The 16,876-nt window shown below is 38.7% G+C and overlaps 1 protein-coding gene across 2 annotated transcripts in view; it reads right to left on the bottom strand.

The window, feature by feature from the left end:
* The window catches only part of TMEM266 (transmembrane protein 266), an 89,272-nt gene that overhangs the window by 45,958 nt on the left and 26,438 nt on the right, over positions 1 to 16,876 (bottom strand). For both annotated transcript variants that reach the window (XM_076348446.1, XM_076348445.1), the window contains exons 2-5: positions 16,471 to 16,571; positions 15,305 to 15,410; positions 12,896 to 13,084; positions 693 to 847 (exon numbers count right to left, since the gene is read on the bottom strand). In XM_076348446.1, the coding sequence (XP_076204561.1) occupies positions 693 to 847; positions 12,896 to 13,084; positions 15,305 to 15,318 (358 nt within the window). In that variant the 5' untranslated portion in view covers positions 15,319 to 15,410; positions 16,471 to 16,571. The remainder of the gene's footprint in view (positions 1 to 692; positions 848 to 12,895; positions 13,085 to 15,304; positions 15,411 to 16,470; positions 16,572 to 16,876) is intronic.

Below are 16,876 nucleotides of genomic sequence, written 5' to 3'. Positions count from 1 at the left end.
TCAGCTTTGTATCATAAAAGAAAAAAAAAAAGGGGGGGGGAATGGAGGAAAAGAGCAGTAGGAAAAAAAAAAAGATGAATTAGGAGGCAAAACAGCAGCATTAAAATTTCCATTGTGGAACCTGCGTAGAGTGAATTCAACTAAAGCAAAACTCCATTTAAGCTATTGTTTGACTCCCAGTGTATTAGCAAAGTAGAATGAAAATCTCTATCATTTCAGTGCATTACAAGATAGAAATCCATAATTTCAATTCCTACCCACTCAGTTGAAGTAAATTAATAATAGAGATAGTACCAAATACCCTAGCAAGTTCATCGCTTCTGTCTACCCACGTGCACGTGAAAAGTATCAGAGATTAGTGACGCACAAATGATCTTTCTTCAGTGTATACAGTGTGTCTGTAAGACAGACCTTTTCCAGTACTAATGACAATATGTGCAGATCCCTGCACGTACACTCTACTTGTATCCTTTGAAAATTTGTCCTGTACTGAATTTGGTCAGCAAAATAAGGAAGAGACTGACTTCACTATACCAAGGTTCCACAAAAACACATTTCTTACCTAGCCTAGTAATCATTTAAATGGTAGGAAAAAAAAATCCCCACCATCCTCCCCCCCTTCAAACACCTCCCAGCACGTTAAGCCTTTATTTCATCAAAATTAAAAAAAAAATAATAATCCTCCTACTCACACTGGAGAAGCTTTATATCTATTAGGAGTTCCAGAGTCAGAAGAATCACCACCAATACTACACAGGCTACCAGGAAACTGTTGAGACTTGCACTGAGCAAAAATACCTGCCACACAGCTGCTCGTCTCCCACAGCACGGTTTTAGCCAGTTAGATCTAAGGAAATAAAATTAAGAGGAAAAACAAGAAAAGAAAAGAAGAAGTAGTGAAAAAGGAAGAGAGCTAAAGAGCAGTGAACTCAAAATTACAAGCTCTGCTGTTATGGACACACTCAGCAATAATGTACAAAGACTTTTCAAAACTCACTTTTATTGGTTTCTTTACCAAGAAAAACACTTCACAAAAACCTTCACCCTGGGGATCTTGTGTGGCTCTCTAACCCTCTGGAGCGTACCGGTGTTCAAGTGCCTTCCAATGCACTGAGTAATGCAACCCTAATTATCATACGTACTTTTCTACTTTCTTCCTGTCTTACTATTTTTCATGTGTTTTTATTTTGACACACATGCTGCACTCACTTATCTGCGAGTACCAAGGCATAGCAGGACTCTGCTGCTAGGTTAGAAGCTAATGATGTTTTTTAAGAATTTCTCTGCTATTGAATTTTATGGTCATGCACCTTTATCCCTGTTCTAGTACGAGACAAATCAGACAAGAGCTGCCAAATTTGGTTTGCAGCAATTGGTCCATGACATCATGGAAAAGAGCAACAGGAATCTGGAAAACACCAAAGAATAAGCTCAGTGACTCCACAGCTACACCTATACTAGCAAATATACACAGCCTGGCAAAGTCAAGCCACTGGCCAAGGCTGTCTAGCTTGTCTACTTGTCTAACTCTCACCAATCTGTTTCCAGACCAGGCCAAAAAGGACCTTCCCAGAGTTTGGGGTAGCACAGTTTTGGGGACAGCATACGCCAGGGACTGCTCTCAAACCTAGTTTAGATGAGGTCACCTTGTTTTGGAGGAAAAAGGTTTAGGCAAGATGAAGGGAGCTGTGAGGAGGCTAGGAGGACCTCTGGAAGGAAGTTGAATCAGTAAATGTTGCACTAGTATTGTGCTAATGCAGATACACATTTCCAAGTGGGTTGTTAATTTTTTTTTTTTTTTTTTAATATTTGTAATAGGAATAATAGTAGCATGGACTTCAGAAGCATAAAGCCCATCCTGATACTTGTTTTCTCCTAAAATCCCCCCACAGTTTCACTTTGATACAGTATTGTATCATTTCTCATCATAGTGTTTTGTAATGTTCTTCTACTGGCCCACCTCTGAAAGTTCTGATGCTTGCCTGACACTTCATGTTTTCAAAGCACTGTAAATACACATTAGCTAATAAAGAGCTGACATGATTTATTAACTAGGGTTTAAGAAGCTGCAAGCATACAGAAGTGTGGTGCAGTAACCACACTGTCTGAACTAAAGTATCAATACACAGAAATCAATGGTATACAAGAAGATATGATGATACTGATCAATTCCAAATAAACAGCTCTAGACTCAATAACTCATGTTACAATCAAACACTTGGAAAAACATAGCAAAACATTCCCTGACATACCCACACTCAAAAATGAGGGAGAAAGTGATGCTAAGCAGTGCTCAGAGATTTGACACTTTCAAGCAGCTTCTCAGAATTAAGCATATCAACTAAACACTTGTACTCAGATTGCCTGATTACCTGACCGTAAAAGACCTCCTCAATTGACTCTTAAAACTTCAGAGAAGATTTGACAAGTGTTACTATCAGGAACTTGCCCTTAGTTTAACTTTGTTATGGTTCTAGCCTGAATGCAGAATGCACTAGATTTTAAATAGGTATTTTTAAAACATAAGGAAAAAAAGGCATTGGGATAGGGCCTCTTTGCAAACTTGATCTTTTAATGGATTTTATTTTACATCATCTCAAAACAGGATAACTTGTCTTTCTGCAATTGGTATTTTGGGTTTTGGGTTGTTTGTTTTTTTTTTAAGATCTTTCTAAAAAGAATCCTAGGGAATGGCCCTGTTTAAATAGAACAGTTTTTAGTTGTATCCTCTTCCTACATTTATCTTCCCATTTCCAAAAAGACCCGTTTTGCCAGCATTTTAATACTGCACGGCAGTTTTTCCTCTTTCCTATTCTCAGAATGATCAGTAGAGGGCCTAAGTACATTCCTTTAAAAGCTCTACGTAGTCGAGATTTTCAAATATACCAAATGTACCAGTAAGAATAGTCAACTGTGATACTCAGTACACATTACATATAGCCACGATAACCATTAGTTATAGAATGCTAAAGAATGTAAAGTTATTCTGTCTGTGCATTACCAATATTCCACGGATTCCAAAAAGCTTCTGAATGAAACTATCAGTTTACGATTGGAAAAGCAATCAACTTAAGAGGTCGAGTGCAGATCATCTGCACGTTTACACCTATATATCACTCATAAAAATATATAAATTGATTTCAAAGACACAAAAGTGTTTGAAATTTAAGCACTGAAAAAGCACCTCCAGTTTGACATCTTAATTTATTACACCAAGGTGCATTTGTTCAACACTTGTGCTGTGAATGGACAGTGATTAGCATCTTCACACCACTGCCTAGCAGACCTCTTCCCAGACCTCCTCCAAGTCCTCTGAATCCACTGACATTAACAATCACACTGTGCTCTAAAAGGAGCACTGGATGGTTTCTTTCCTGGGCGCTGCTTAGCTAGCTCATTCCCTGCTACTTCTACACTCCTGTATAGTAGAGTCCTGATCTTGCCTTGGGTTGTTTTTTGGGTTTTGGGGTTTTTTTAGTTCTTACCTCTTGTAAAGGATAGACACTAATAAAAGGAACTATAATCCAACTAGAAATATATTTTAGATAAACCTGTTGACATGCTAACCACACTGACTCCTAATACACAAATCTCCTCATCTCCTTCAACCCTGTTAACTGTCTTAGTAGAGTTGTATCTCTCCCTGCTGATGTAAGGGCTTATCTATTCAACAGATGAGAAATCTGGTATTTGAGAAAAACAAATCCCTACCAGAATTAGTGTGGGTTTAAACTTACCTTCCAAATCCTGGCCATTTCCCCTGCGATACTGCAAAGCTACACTAAGTTTAAAGCTCAGATTAGAAACTCAGCTACACAAACCTTTCAAAAAAATAAAAGTTAATTTACACAGCTCATAACTTCATGAAGAGATTACATACTAACCATTGTCCTGGTTTTGGCGGGGATAGAGTTAATTTCCTTCCTAGTAGCTGGTACAGTGCTGTGTCCTGGATTTAGGACCAGAACAATGCTGATAACACACCGATGTTTTAGTTGTTGCCAGGTAATGCTTACACTAGTCAAGGACTTCTCAGTTTCCCACCTCTACTGACTGAGAAGGCTGGAGGTGCACAAGAAGCTGGGAGGGGGCACGGCCAGGACAGCTGACCCCAACTGCCCAAAGGGACATTCCATACCGTGTGACGTCATGCTCAGTACATAAACTGGGGGAAAGCTGGCCGGGGGGGGCCGCTGCTCGGGGACTGGCTGGGCATCGGTCGGCGGGTGGTGAGCAATTGCACTGTGCATCACTTGCTCTGTGTATTATTATTATTATTATTACATTATTATTATTATTATTTCAATTATTAAACTGTTTTTATCTCAACCCACGAATTTTTCTCACTTCTACTCTTCCAATTCTCTCCCCCATCGCACTGGGGGTTGGGGGGGAGGAGCGAGCGAGCAGCTGTGTGGTACTCAGTTGCCGACTGAGGTTAAACCACACCACCATATACAAGTAAAACACCTTTTTCCCCTCACTCCAGGGGGAAAAAAAAAAAAGGGTGCCCTATTTTGTTCAGAGAACAAGTACAACTTCTTTCAGTGTCCTGACTGTGTTGTCTGTGGATGTCATGCACTATATGGATCAAGTAAAGTATGACTTAGGACAACTTTACTGTGCGACTTCAAACAGGTTCATTAGGTACCTCAGTACTCCATCTCTAAAACAGGAATATTATTTACCTTTCTTACAATGCCTGGATGAAGTAAATAAATGTACTAGCATGGGAATTTCTTGGTTGATGGTGACACAGGGCTGTAAAGTTTTGTTATGAGACATTAAAATATATTTAGTGGAATTTTACCAGGGTAATTCTTTTTAAAGGTACTTTCACACATGGCTTTGTGGAAAACCGATCTGTCATCATCACTGCTAGTTTTCTTAATAAACAGCTTGGAAAAAAGAACATAAGGCAAAACTGGGAAAGGTTTAACATATTTATTTGGTAAGGAACCACTACAAACAATTTGTTCAAGCTGTTAACAGCTGCCATTGTTTCTATTTTCTGGTCTTGCAAACAAATACCCCAAAATCTGCATTATACCTTACCCTGTCTTGGTTTTTTTTGGTTTTTTGTTTTTCTTTTGGCTAAACAGCAAGTGTTTGCATCTCACAAGATGGCTATGATCAGAAAACAGAAGGATGGATGAGATCCAAATCACTATCTGAAGGAGTAGAAAGGCCATGGTCAGGAAGCGACAGGAACACAGAAAGGCTAAGTAACAATACAAAACCTGGCTGAGACAAAACAGACAGCAGAGCCTCACAGCAGGCTTACAGGTAGCAGCTGGAGGCCTTGAGCAACTCCAAGGAACAGATAGAGCTCTGCACCCCTTTCCTGGACTTCTCCTACAAGCTTAGTTTAACTACAGAAGTTTAACTATTGAGAGTACCCTCATCCTTTTTTCCCTGAAAGTGTTACTATTTCAAACCCCATGACATTTCTTGGAGGACTGCTGCAAAACTCTCTTGCTCAAATGGCAAGAAAGATTCCCCCAGTTTTCTGCCTAAACTCACACATAGCCAGTTTATACATATTTGCTCTTATGCCAATATTGTTCTTTAGCTTGATTAGTTCTTTTCCCTTGCTGGCATTTTGTCCATGATGCATTTATATACAGCAATGACATCCACTCACGTAATTTAATTAAAGCCCATGCCTTTTGTAAAACAGACAGTTTCTATAACTGTCCTAGTAGTCCCTTCTGCATGTGAATACAGACAACTAGAGCAGTACGTAATATTTTAGCATAGGTTTAATTAAATGAATGCTTCCCAGCTCTATTGGAAGTACTTTATGCTTTCTAGGATCATTTGTGCCTTCTTTATAGGTGTGTATCACACCGTTTGCTCACCGACACCCTGTGATTACCTGGTATATTACTCCTCTCATTAGAAAATTGCTTATTAGGCTTTTCCTTTTTATGCTAAAGTCTTTAGCAAAATATTAACATCATGATCAAAAACAACCTTTAAGAAACATAGAAACAGCCATACTAAGTCAGAACAAAGGCTTGGAATCCTGTCTCCAATAGTGGCCATGAGCAGATGTCTCAAGATGAATAAGAACACAGCAAACATGTAATACTTCCCCTTAAAACTCTCACAGCATCCAACTATTTCCAACTTGGTGACTTCCCGAGACAGATGTGGTTTCTCAGATTCTACTTAGTAACGTTCAATGAATTTCTCTTCCACAAACTTGTCCAACGTCCCCTTAAGGCTAGATAAGATATTAGCAGCCACCCATCCTTTAGAAAGGAGTTCCACACATCTACTGCCCTTTGTGCAAAAAGCAACCTCTTTTTGTTTCTTTTGAACTGGGCCTTCATCTATTAATGTACCCTAGTACCCGTACTGGGGGGGGAGCGTGTCAAACCTTATTTGAACCTCTCTGTGTCACAGATTTTGTAATCTCAATCAAATCTCATGTCAGCCTTCTCTTTTCCAGACTGAAGAGTCCTAGCTTACACAGTAATCTCCGATGGAAGTCGTACCACATCTTTGATCACTGTTTTCCTTTCAATCTTTTCCAGTTCTTTTATATGTACCATATCCTTTTTGACAGGGACCAGAACTACACTCATGTTCAAGATGTGGGCAAAGCTTGGATATATAGAGAGGCACAACAACAGCCTCTCTTTTATTCTCTACTCCTTTTCCTAATGAATCCTAACACCCGATTCACTTTTAGACTGTTGCTCAGCATTTAGCTGACCTTTTCATGAACTCTCCTTCCAGACTAATACTCCTCTTTTCCACATTTCTCCTTCGTCCTATTGCTTATCCATCTTTCAATTTTTGCACCAAGCCGTATCTTCTCCAACTTAGACAATTCCAGTGTTAAGTCAGATAAATTAGACCCATGTCATTTCCACTCTCCAATAAAAAGCTTTGCAAACAGTGGTCTGTGGGCTATAACTATTACACTTCTACCCACAAAAAGTATCGGGGAAAAGCAAGGTCTGTTGGAAAAATACAGAAAAATCTACAAACCAAAAAAGTCTGAAAATCACCGAGCTAGAAAATTAATTCTTTTTTTTACTTATAGTAGCGCTCCCTCTACCAATTGGTGTTACTGATAAAAGACATTAGAGGGACACACTTAACGGATTTAGGTACTAGGATAAACACAGTAATGAGCTATTCTGGAAAACGTAATTTATAAAGATAAACACTTAAAAGGATCTGTACAGAAAAAGAAGTTTCTAAATCACTGAACGTCCCTGTAACATAGCCCAAAATTTCATGTATTCTCTAGTGAAGATCTGGTCACCTCACAGGTTCTGTTGTGCTGAATGCTCATTTTCTGCTGCAGTGCAGGTCTTAGTTTTGGACCAGAGCACAGAGAGTAGCAGTGATATAGTACTGCACAAAGAACAAATCAGCACTACAGTCTCATTCACTGTATTTTGCTGTTAAGATTTTGCACCATTTTTCTGGATTCAGACTGTAGCTGGCAGCTAAACATAAATTAAAAGTCACTTTTGTAAATACAAGGAGCTTGCTCACTACATGAAATAGTTCTGCCATCCAAAACCTTTGCACTTTATCTCGAGCTTGGACCTCATTATTCACCATGTATCAACATCATGTGCTCCAGGATCTGCATGAGGTGCACAGAACTTTTCAGAAAAGGGACTGGTTTTTAATTATGCTGCCAGATAAAGACAAGAAAAGCAGAAAACAAGAGAAATGTGAGAACTTGGTCCATTCGAGTTCTTTTAGTTAAAGCACCTTTAAGCTTTGTAGAAAACACAAGTAAAATACCTCAAAGAGATCAAAATAAGAACTGAAAGATGAATAGGAAAACCAGACAGAAATAATGGCATCTACTTGGTGCAATTACAGAAGACAGACTGAAGGAACAGACATCCTTTTCTCCCAGGATGGGTGAATACATTCATCAGTGAAGGCTTGCAACCAATTTAAAATTAAAAGCTCACAACTCTTTCCTGTGTTAACTTCTGAATCTCTGTAAATCTCTGTTCAGTTTTGGTTTCCCTTCCTTTTTATCTCTCTCTCTATCCCTTCCTACAGTTTTCTTTTTTCAGATACTCCTATTGTTTAACGCACTTTCTAGCTGCGACCAAACAAATCTAAGGCTATGAATAGATGATCATAAATGATTAAATTACAATGGCATGACTATTTACAGCTAATGTCAAGTGAGTCACATTAATTGTATGAACTCCCAACCTTTACAGCTGGTGATGTAAAACAGTATTTGAAAGCACCTTCATGTTTCAAATTTGTTTAACATAAAAATTCAAGAGCTGCAACTGAAAATAAATACAACAAATAATTTAAAGTTGGTGTATCTCTCTCCCCTTGCTTCCCACCCCCTTTAAACACAGATCTTTATCGAGAGACAGGCTCACTGCCCAACTGCACATTCACAAAAAAAATACAGTCTGTTGTGCAACTGTCTGTAAATTCTTTTACAATTTATTGTGAATGATACCTCCTAATTGGAACTTAAGGAAAATACAGGAAGGAGAGCTTTTCCCTATCCCTGCTTGTCTTTAGCACACACGTACCACTTCCTGCATGTTGTCAATTTTCCAACTATTCCCCATCATTTCTATTGGTCATTGATGCAAAAATAGAAGAGAGAAAGTATTTTTTGGAAAACAGAATACTTGATTGGAAAAAAAAGAAATTAAGAGTGGCACTTAAAGCTAATGTTAACATTTAAAAATCTCCTTAGCTTTCTGGGTGATTAGTGTCCTTAAAGAAACATTTACATATTCTTTTCATGCAAAGCGAGTTCGATGCAGACACAGCCTCTCCAATAAATTCACAGACACGAAGAAAATCAGCAACTTTGCTGCTGCTTTTTGTACACGAGTATCACCTAATCTGTTACAGATAGGTAAGAAGTGTACACCACGTGTTCTTGGCATCCAAGGCACATTTTTTGAATGAGTTTATTTCTCATATACATGTCTCCAGCCTATGCCTCAATCATTTCTGCAATGTCTAAGCATGGACTACAGTGCATAGCTGGGATATCTAAGGTTGATTCTAACAAGTTAACTGCAGGGCAGATCAGTGGGACTAATAAGTAATGAACATCATACGCATATTGGTTCTGAGAACCAAGCTACTATTTCTTCACAGTGCCACACAGGGTGGAAGAGATATACCTTTATAAATAGAGATTGCTATAGTCACATAAAACTCAAAATGTTTTAGTTACGTATCGTTGGCATTTATCAGAAAATTTCCTTTTTCTGAAGAGTAAGACTCATAGCTCTATTAACACCAGGCACATCAGCCTCACTGCAGCTAGGAAGCAAGCCAGATGCAGGAATCCCTCCTATCCCACATGCGGAGACCACAAGCACCTTACTCCTCTTCAGTGCAAAGGCGGCAATGCCAGCCCACCCACTTGGTTTATGAGTGAGAATATTTGCAATGCAGATTCCACCCAACTTAACCAACTTCCATCAGTAAATCTTTGTACTTTCCCTATTTGAGGAGTCTACAGAGGGAAAAAAATTTTTGCTCATCCCACATTAGAAGACAACACATTTTGTGTTTTGTTTGAGGGTTTCTGGGAGAGTGGAAAGGTTTTTCTTGCCTGATTACCCTTTCACTACTTACAGGTGTACTTCAGGGGCAGGCTTAATGCGCTGTCTAATCTGCCATCCTTTCTTTGTTGCCTAGCACAGGGATCAGCATTGTAAACTAAATTTCTGACAAAAACAGCTCAAACTGTCCACAAAATTCCTTCAACAACACTGACAGATGGGAACTGACTGCCCTGAGCATTTGATATGATAGAGCAAAGACACATCAAACTGCATAAAATAAGGTTTTTATTCCAGTATCTTTAAAGCCATGTGAATGTCAGTTTACATATGGTCTGTCTAACAAAAGACAGACCATAATTTTCCTTTCTTTTTGCTTTTCCTTTTCTTTTTTTAATTTCTCATGGGAGGGGTAGCTAGTCTGATGCCATCTGAGAGTCTCCAGGCACACAAAGAGGGCTGAGCTATGACCCACCTATTCCTGGTTGCATATTAATATTGGGTTTATTGAGAGAAACATTCTCTCAGATGAAACAAAAAGCTCCCCTAGTTAGCAACCAGGTTAAATTTGTGTTTGCGCTTGGACCCTGAACACCTTCTGGCCTTAAAGAAGGAAAGTTAGAGGAAAGCCTTGGGGTGCACAACACCCATTAAATCAGAAGACTCCTTTAATGCCCACTCATTCATCTCTAGTCTGATGTCTCTCTTGTTGCTCTGTGCATGGAGATGGAGACTTACTGGTGATGAAGTGTGGCAACCCACATCAGGAACTAGGGATTGTGGACAATAATGTTGAAAACCACAAGGTCATGGACAGATGCAGCTTGTAACAACAAGCCAGCATTTTCCAAGCACAGGGATGTGCCAGACCTTCCTGATGCAGAGTCTTGCAGTTAGAACAACTACAACTTGCCTAGATCAGCTACAGATCTAGAAAACAGAGCCATACAGAATATATGCAGGTCATACAGGTTGGCACCTTCCCTGAAATTCTCAGGGAAAAGTATACAGAAGGTAACACCTGGAGTCTGCAACAAAGGCAGACTGCCAGGGAAGGGAAGATGAGTCCTACATCACCTTTTAGTACTCTCTGGCATTAGCAGTATCTTCTGGTATCTCCACCTGCAACCTGTATGTCAGCATTGGCGTAACAGAGCTTCACAGTTACGAATATGGATGCTGGCAGAAACCACAGGGACTTAAACATTTTCTGCCACCTCCTGTGCTGCCCTTCCCACATCATTCTCCTCATACATGAGGGAGATGTAGCTGTCAGTTCCTGTACCAAACTGATCTGACCCACCCTATCTCCTTACTCAGGTGGAAGTCAGTCACATCTAACAAGGCCATGAGAAAGAAATTACACCACATTCATAAAACCAGACATATTCCCAACTAAGCCATGAGGTGGTATGGGGACAGTATTTTACTTTTTCTGCTGGGCTTCTTGAGCTCAGCTCTGCTCCTAAATTTCACAGGGCATCAGTTGTGATCAGTGCTTCTGAAAGGAAAAAGCCACCATTCCCACGAGGCAGATGCAGTCCTGGGACTCAGCTGAACATACTCAGCCAAAATGCATTGAGACGTACAAACTAAAGCTCCGAATTTTCTTCAGAGAATCCACTCTACAGCTGGGAAGTCTGGATGGCACCTGCTTATTTCTGTTCAGACTGATAAAGCCACAAAAGAAGCCTGTGTGAAGGAAGAGATCTCTGCTGAGGAAAAGAATGACAAGTCTATTTCCATGCTTAAGACTGCAAAGCTGCTCAAACAGTTACAATGAAAGATCTGTGCACTTTGGCACAGTGAAGAATTGAGTTTCAGATCATAAAAATCAGTAAAAATGCATATTTGAACTAAACTGGTATTTACTCAGCACCAAAATAGCCTGAGGGTTACACCTGCATACTCAAACTAATTTTCAAGTGCCTCTTTTGCTATGCAGGGTATTTTATGTTACAGTTGTACCATACTTATATAACCTACTTGAAATGTATTTCCCCTTGTTTGGAGTAACAACCTTCTGGAGATGTCTCATAAGGTCCAATTTGGAAAGAAATTAAAGGCAAGAGCCTTCCCCACATACTGCTTCCTGACTACCACACAGAATACCTGCTGAGCAGAGATCAAGCAAGTCTCTGCTGATTTCAGAGACAAAACACATTGAGCTGTTAATAAATGGAGGCTTATATAAAGCCTTTTAATATCTTCATCAATTAGAGCTCTATATGACTTACTGTGAAGTGCTTTTAGATGGATCTTATTGACAGTGGAGTATATATACGTTCAGTGCGACACACAGTGGAACAGTAATCACAGAATCAGAGGGGCTAGGCACAAGCGCTCACCTAATCTCTGTCCCAAGGGATGTGAAACTATAGTGTTATCATTCCTGAAATATGCATCTTCTTAAAGACATCTAGCAATTGCAACTCTGTTCCCCTCCTCCCCATACATACCAGGAGTTTAGCCCAGCACTTTGCTACCCTCATTATTCTCTTCTTTGCTGCAATTCCAGCTTTTTACTTCTTGTCCTAAACATCATGGAGATCGGTAACAGACTGTTCTCTTCCTCAGTGAAGTCTCTTATAAGCTCCCCTAAAGTCTCTTCTCCACATGAAACACAAACAGTTATTTCAATCAGTACTCCACGGAAGGTTTTCCGAGCCTCCAATCATTCTCACTGCCTTCCTCTGGATTCTCTCTAGTTGACCCAAATATTTCATAAAAAATTTAGTATAGCAGTCCACCTACAGCCACTTCAAGCCTGAACCAGGCATAAGGATGACTTCTAGTGTCCTGTAGGACAATGCCACATAAGCTGACACTGGGTTATGTCTGGGCAAATGTTATAAACTGACTAAGATCTTTTATTCCAATAAAACTGGAACAATTGTTCTACGAAAACAGGAGTAATTTGTATATACATTATCAAAGACAATGTTCTTATCTAAGCAAACTACGCAATTCAAATAATTCTGTGAAAAGTACACAGTCTGTCCAGGAATCAGCAGTACTAAGTCATTATCTCTCAATCAGGAGATGTACAACTATGTACAAGAATCACAGTAGCCAACTCTCTGTCATCCTGAAACCCTCCTGAAACACCTTTCACAAAGAGCCTTCACCAGGCCATTCTGCTCGTCTGACGGGCTAGATGCTTGGTCTAGTTTTCCCTGATAAAAGGCTTCCAGACTGTGGTCAAATAGCAGCTACGAATCACTTAAAATTATAAAGAGCCCCAAACCAGCACAGATTAGTTATATTAGAAAAGGTCACTTCCATCCTCTGACAAGGGTTTTAAAAAGAGTTTGAGGACAACTATAAAATGAAATTCTGCCCTTTGTACTTACCCTTCTCTTTGGTACTCCTCATCCAAATTTGACAAAAGCTGGGACCCAGCCACAGACAGATCAAGTGCAGCTAAAGGTAGATCTCGATAAGCAAAATTAACAAGCTGTACAGGAGCAATGCTTTTGGTCTCTTCTTCCACTTGTTGTGAAATTATCTCAACTTCTGAAACACCACCTTCTATTGTAGGCCTGAAAACATAATAAGCAAAATAAAAAACCCTCTCTCTCCACACACACATATACATATAAACAATATAAATAAGCAAGCAAGTAAAAATAAGTTAAGAGACAAGAACTTCACAGAATCCTAAAAAGCCAGCAAACTTAAAAGGCCTTTGCAAGGTCATTGAGGAAGGTGTCCTCATTGAGGCGACAGACCAAATCTCTCCGAACTTGTCTTTCGTAGATCCCACTGCAATCAACAGAAACCTCACAGACAAATAAGAACAGCATTTCACTCTGCTGAATCTGCTTCAAAAGCATTAAATATAAACGGATGTGTTATAAACAAACAAATACAGAAACAATGCATGAACCCAAAAGCAAAATATTTGTGCAAAACAGAAAGAAGGCATGTAACTATGCCAACTAAAAACTCACTGCTTTGTAAGTTAGATCAGTGAGCAATGAATAGCTAAGCTTATTAATCATTATATACAAATCAACTGTTAACTAATGGATGCAGTTTGACCCCTTTTCCACGGTGGGTCAATATTCAAATAGTTTTGATGGATGGAGACTTTGTTTCATTCAACTAGAAAGGATCATTCTGTTACAAGTTATTTCAAAATAATTCTGAAAGGAGAACAACGATTCAGAAGAATTATGGACTCCTCTATAAAGATTATCTTAACTATCCTTATGTACAGCTTCTAAATATGAACATGTATTCTTCTACCACCCCACTAACATTAATGGGAACTCCATGCAGGTAAAACCAGAGTCTATGTATGCGTCTTCCACATTTATAACAAGATACTACTTATCTAGAAACTCAAATTTTGTCAGCATATTGTCTAGTGCATGTGAAGGATGACCTCATTGTAGGAGAGAGCTTGCATGTCAAGCCCCAGCAGGGATTGATCCTTTGTAGTACCCAGTGAAAGCTGTTTGCTCCATTTGATTCAGAGTAGGTGCAAGCATAAACTTCTCTAGCTTTCTTCCAGGGGAGCTTGTTAACTTCTGAAGAAATCTCAGGCTACTTGTCAGAGGTTTTCAACAGCAGGTGTGAAGATACTCTTTTTCCTTAGGGATATAGTTAAAAAGTGCTTAGCACCCTTCCCTGTTATTTGACTGCAAAAGTTGCATTGGTGATTTTGTTTTAAAGAAGCTTATTAAAATTTTCCAGCTATTCAAGCAACCTGAATAACAGTTCTTTTTTTTCCAGAAAAAGATTAATAATTTAGAAGAGTTCTTAACTCATATATCTTGTAAGTCTAAGGATGTGGGTGAAGGAACTAAAAAAATCTATGTGAAAGAGATAGAGAAAGATTCTATTGATCGGAGCCTCACCATCAGACTAACCCTTTCAGATGGAAAACATTACTCCTAAATTAAAAGGAGCTAACTGCTGCCAGCATTACACAAGAAAGTAATTTTAAAAATCGGAAAATGCTGTTATATATCAAGTATTTGGCAGGGAAAGGCTGCAACTGTGTCATACTATGGCAGAAAGTAGAGGTAAAAGGATGTACTATTTGAACAACCTAAAGACTTACTTTATTTTATTGTTCGTCTAACTAATAATGGAAAGTAATGAGATTCATTCATTTCTGACAGAACAGTATTCCTCTGTAAACAATCTGAAATCAGAAGCCCAGAGGGAGGAGCTAATTTTAGCAAGAATTTTCTTCCTTTGATTTTCACCTTTAGTGCTATCCTGTGGACATTTACCTTTACAAGTCCAAGCTGGTTCCATTTTGCACAAAAGAGCATACAATGATCCAATTTCCAGTATTACGAAGGAAAAAGGAAACGGGCTGGTGCAGCCTTCCCTCTCCCAACAGTATTTACCTTCTGTATTCTTAGACAGACTAAATGACAGACATGGTTTGTTTGTTTTTCTTTTCAGTCAAATCAGACAAACAGACTGGCATTGGCAAACAGCTTTGGGACAGGTTTGGTGGCAGGAAAGAAAAAAGGCAAACGAATCTGAAAATAATATGACATACTAGTTTTCAGCCACTGTCTGTTAGTAACAGATCAGACATGCTTACAGCATTCGTGTTTTTTCTGCTAATTCACACTCTTTAGACAACCGACCAAATCCTACTACTCCTTCTCAAAATAGCAACTTTTCCTTCCAGTAATACTGATAGAACCCTCTTGACGTCACATCATTCTCCTACAGGTAACAACTTGTTCCCTTCTATTTAAAATAAGTTATAACTATCCTCACATGGTACTTACTGAGGATTGGTCATGTTGGAGGATGCAACCGAATCAGCAGTGGTTCCAGTATTTAACTAATTGCAGCTCCTCTGTACAGAGGTTCTAGCCTTCCAAGATTAGGTCTCTGTGAGAAGCAAAACAAAGTTACCTAAAACACAGTCGAAAGAACTCCAAAGGGCTGCAGTGACATTTGTTGTCATGTTGCAAGTTTGTCTAACAATTTTATTTCCCCCGTGATTCCTTTTCAATGTGGTTTTATTCCAGGTTAACTCCTCAGTATTACAGAAGCTGTAAAGTTACAGTGCATTTACTTATACACATCGACACCTGCTCACATATATGCTTCCATAAGAACACAGGTCTTGCTTTAAACCACTAGACTATTGAGAAAGATAACCAAGATCAGAGCGGGGAGTGGATTTTCAAAGAAAGCTCATGGCTTCAGGAGCGCAAATTCTATTAGAAGCCAATCAATTTTTTTTTTCTTTACAATTTAATATACTATCTAGAGATGAGCATGAGCTTTGTCAACAAAGTTTGGGGTTCTGTTCTCCATTTTCCAGTTTGAACTGTGTTCCTGACTCCCTTTGGTACTTTAGAAAGTCTCTTCCAAGAATTAATTCATGTTGTCAAACATTCTAGACAGGCTGTTATCAAGATGATTTTTTGATCAACAAAACCCACTAACATATTTGGAAAGGGCACCACATTTGCTTGTGGCAAAATCTCTATTTGTGTTGTACCTGGACCAATGCATGGCAACCAGAATAGAAGAGGACAAGCTTGTGAGAATGAAACCTACTGACACACTGGTTTTGGTAGCTGGAAAAATATAAACTGGAGAATACCATATAAGAAACAAAAATCTTTAGAAAAAGATATCATGAGAGACTTTGTAAAGCTATTGTCAAGATTATATGCTAAATAATTTTAAAAAGTAACATAAAAACATACTCTTATTTTAATTAAACAGAATAGTCATTGGCAAATTAGAATATTACTGACAATAACATCAAAAAAATTTCATGATAATGAAAAATGCTTCTTATACTAAACTTTATACTAGAGTCACTTACAGGCTGAATTGTTAGTATCAGTCAAGTATTTACAGTGGAGGCATATAAATGTAGCAACAGTATCACCCTTAACAATCACTTGATACCAAATAATAAAATTGAACTTACATCTTTTGTAGAGCCATTTCCAAGCCTTTATTTCGTGTCTTGTAACCTTATAATAATGTAAAACATAGTCAATGCATTCTCAGATTTTCCAGATAATGCTCCTGGGTATGCAAAAAGAAAGGGTCTATGCTGTGATCACTCTGCTCAGGTAGATAAGTCAGCCAAAAGCAATTTAATTATTCATATGAAGAAAAGAAACATGACCGACTTTAAAAAAGAAAAATACATTTATTTTAGAAAAAAACACACACACTTCATTTATCTATAACCTTGTAATACTTCTAAAGTCAGAGGAAGAAGCAAACTTTATTCAGATAAACCTTCCCTGATACAGCAGAGACTTGATTCAACATCCATTTGATATCAATGGGAGTCTCTTCCCTGGCCTTCGTAGTCGTTGAAATAT

Source organism: Aptenodytes patagonicus, chromosome 10 (assembly GCF_965638725.1).
Source record: "Aptenodytes patagonicus chromosome 10, bAptPat1.pri.cur, whole genome shotgun sequence".
In the NCBI taxonomy this organism is placed as follows: domain Eukaryota; kingdom Metazoa; phylum Chordata; class Aves; order Sphenisciformes; family Spheniscidae; genus Aptenodytes; species Aptenodytes patagonicus.
The sequence above is the reverse complement of the archived record's forward strand: the minus strand, read 5'-3'. Positions and strand labels throughout refer to the sequence as shown.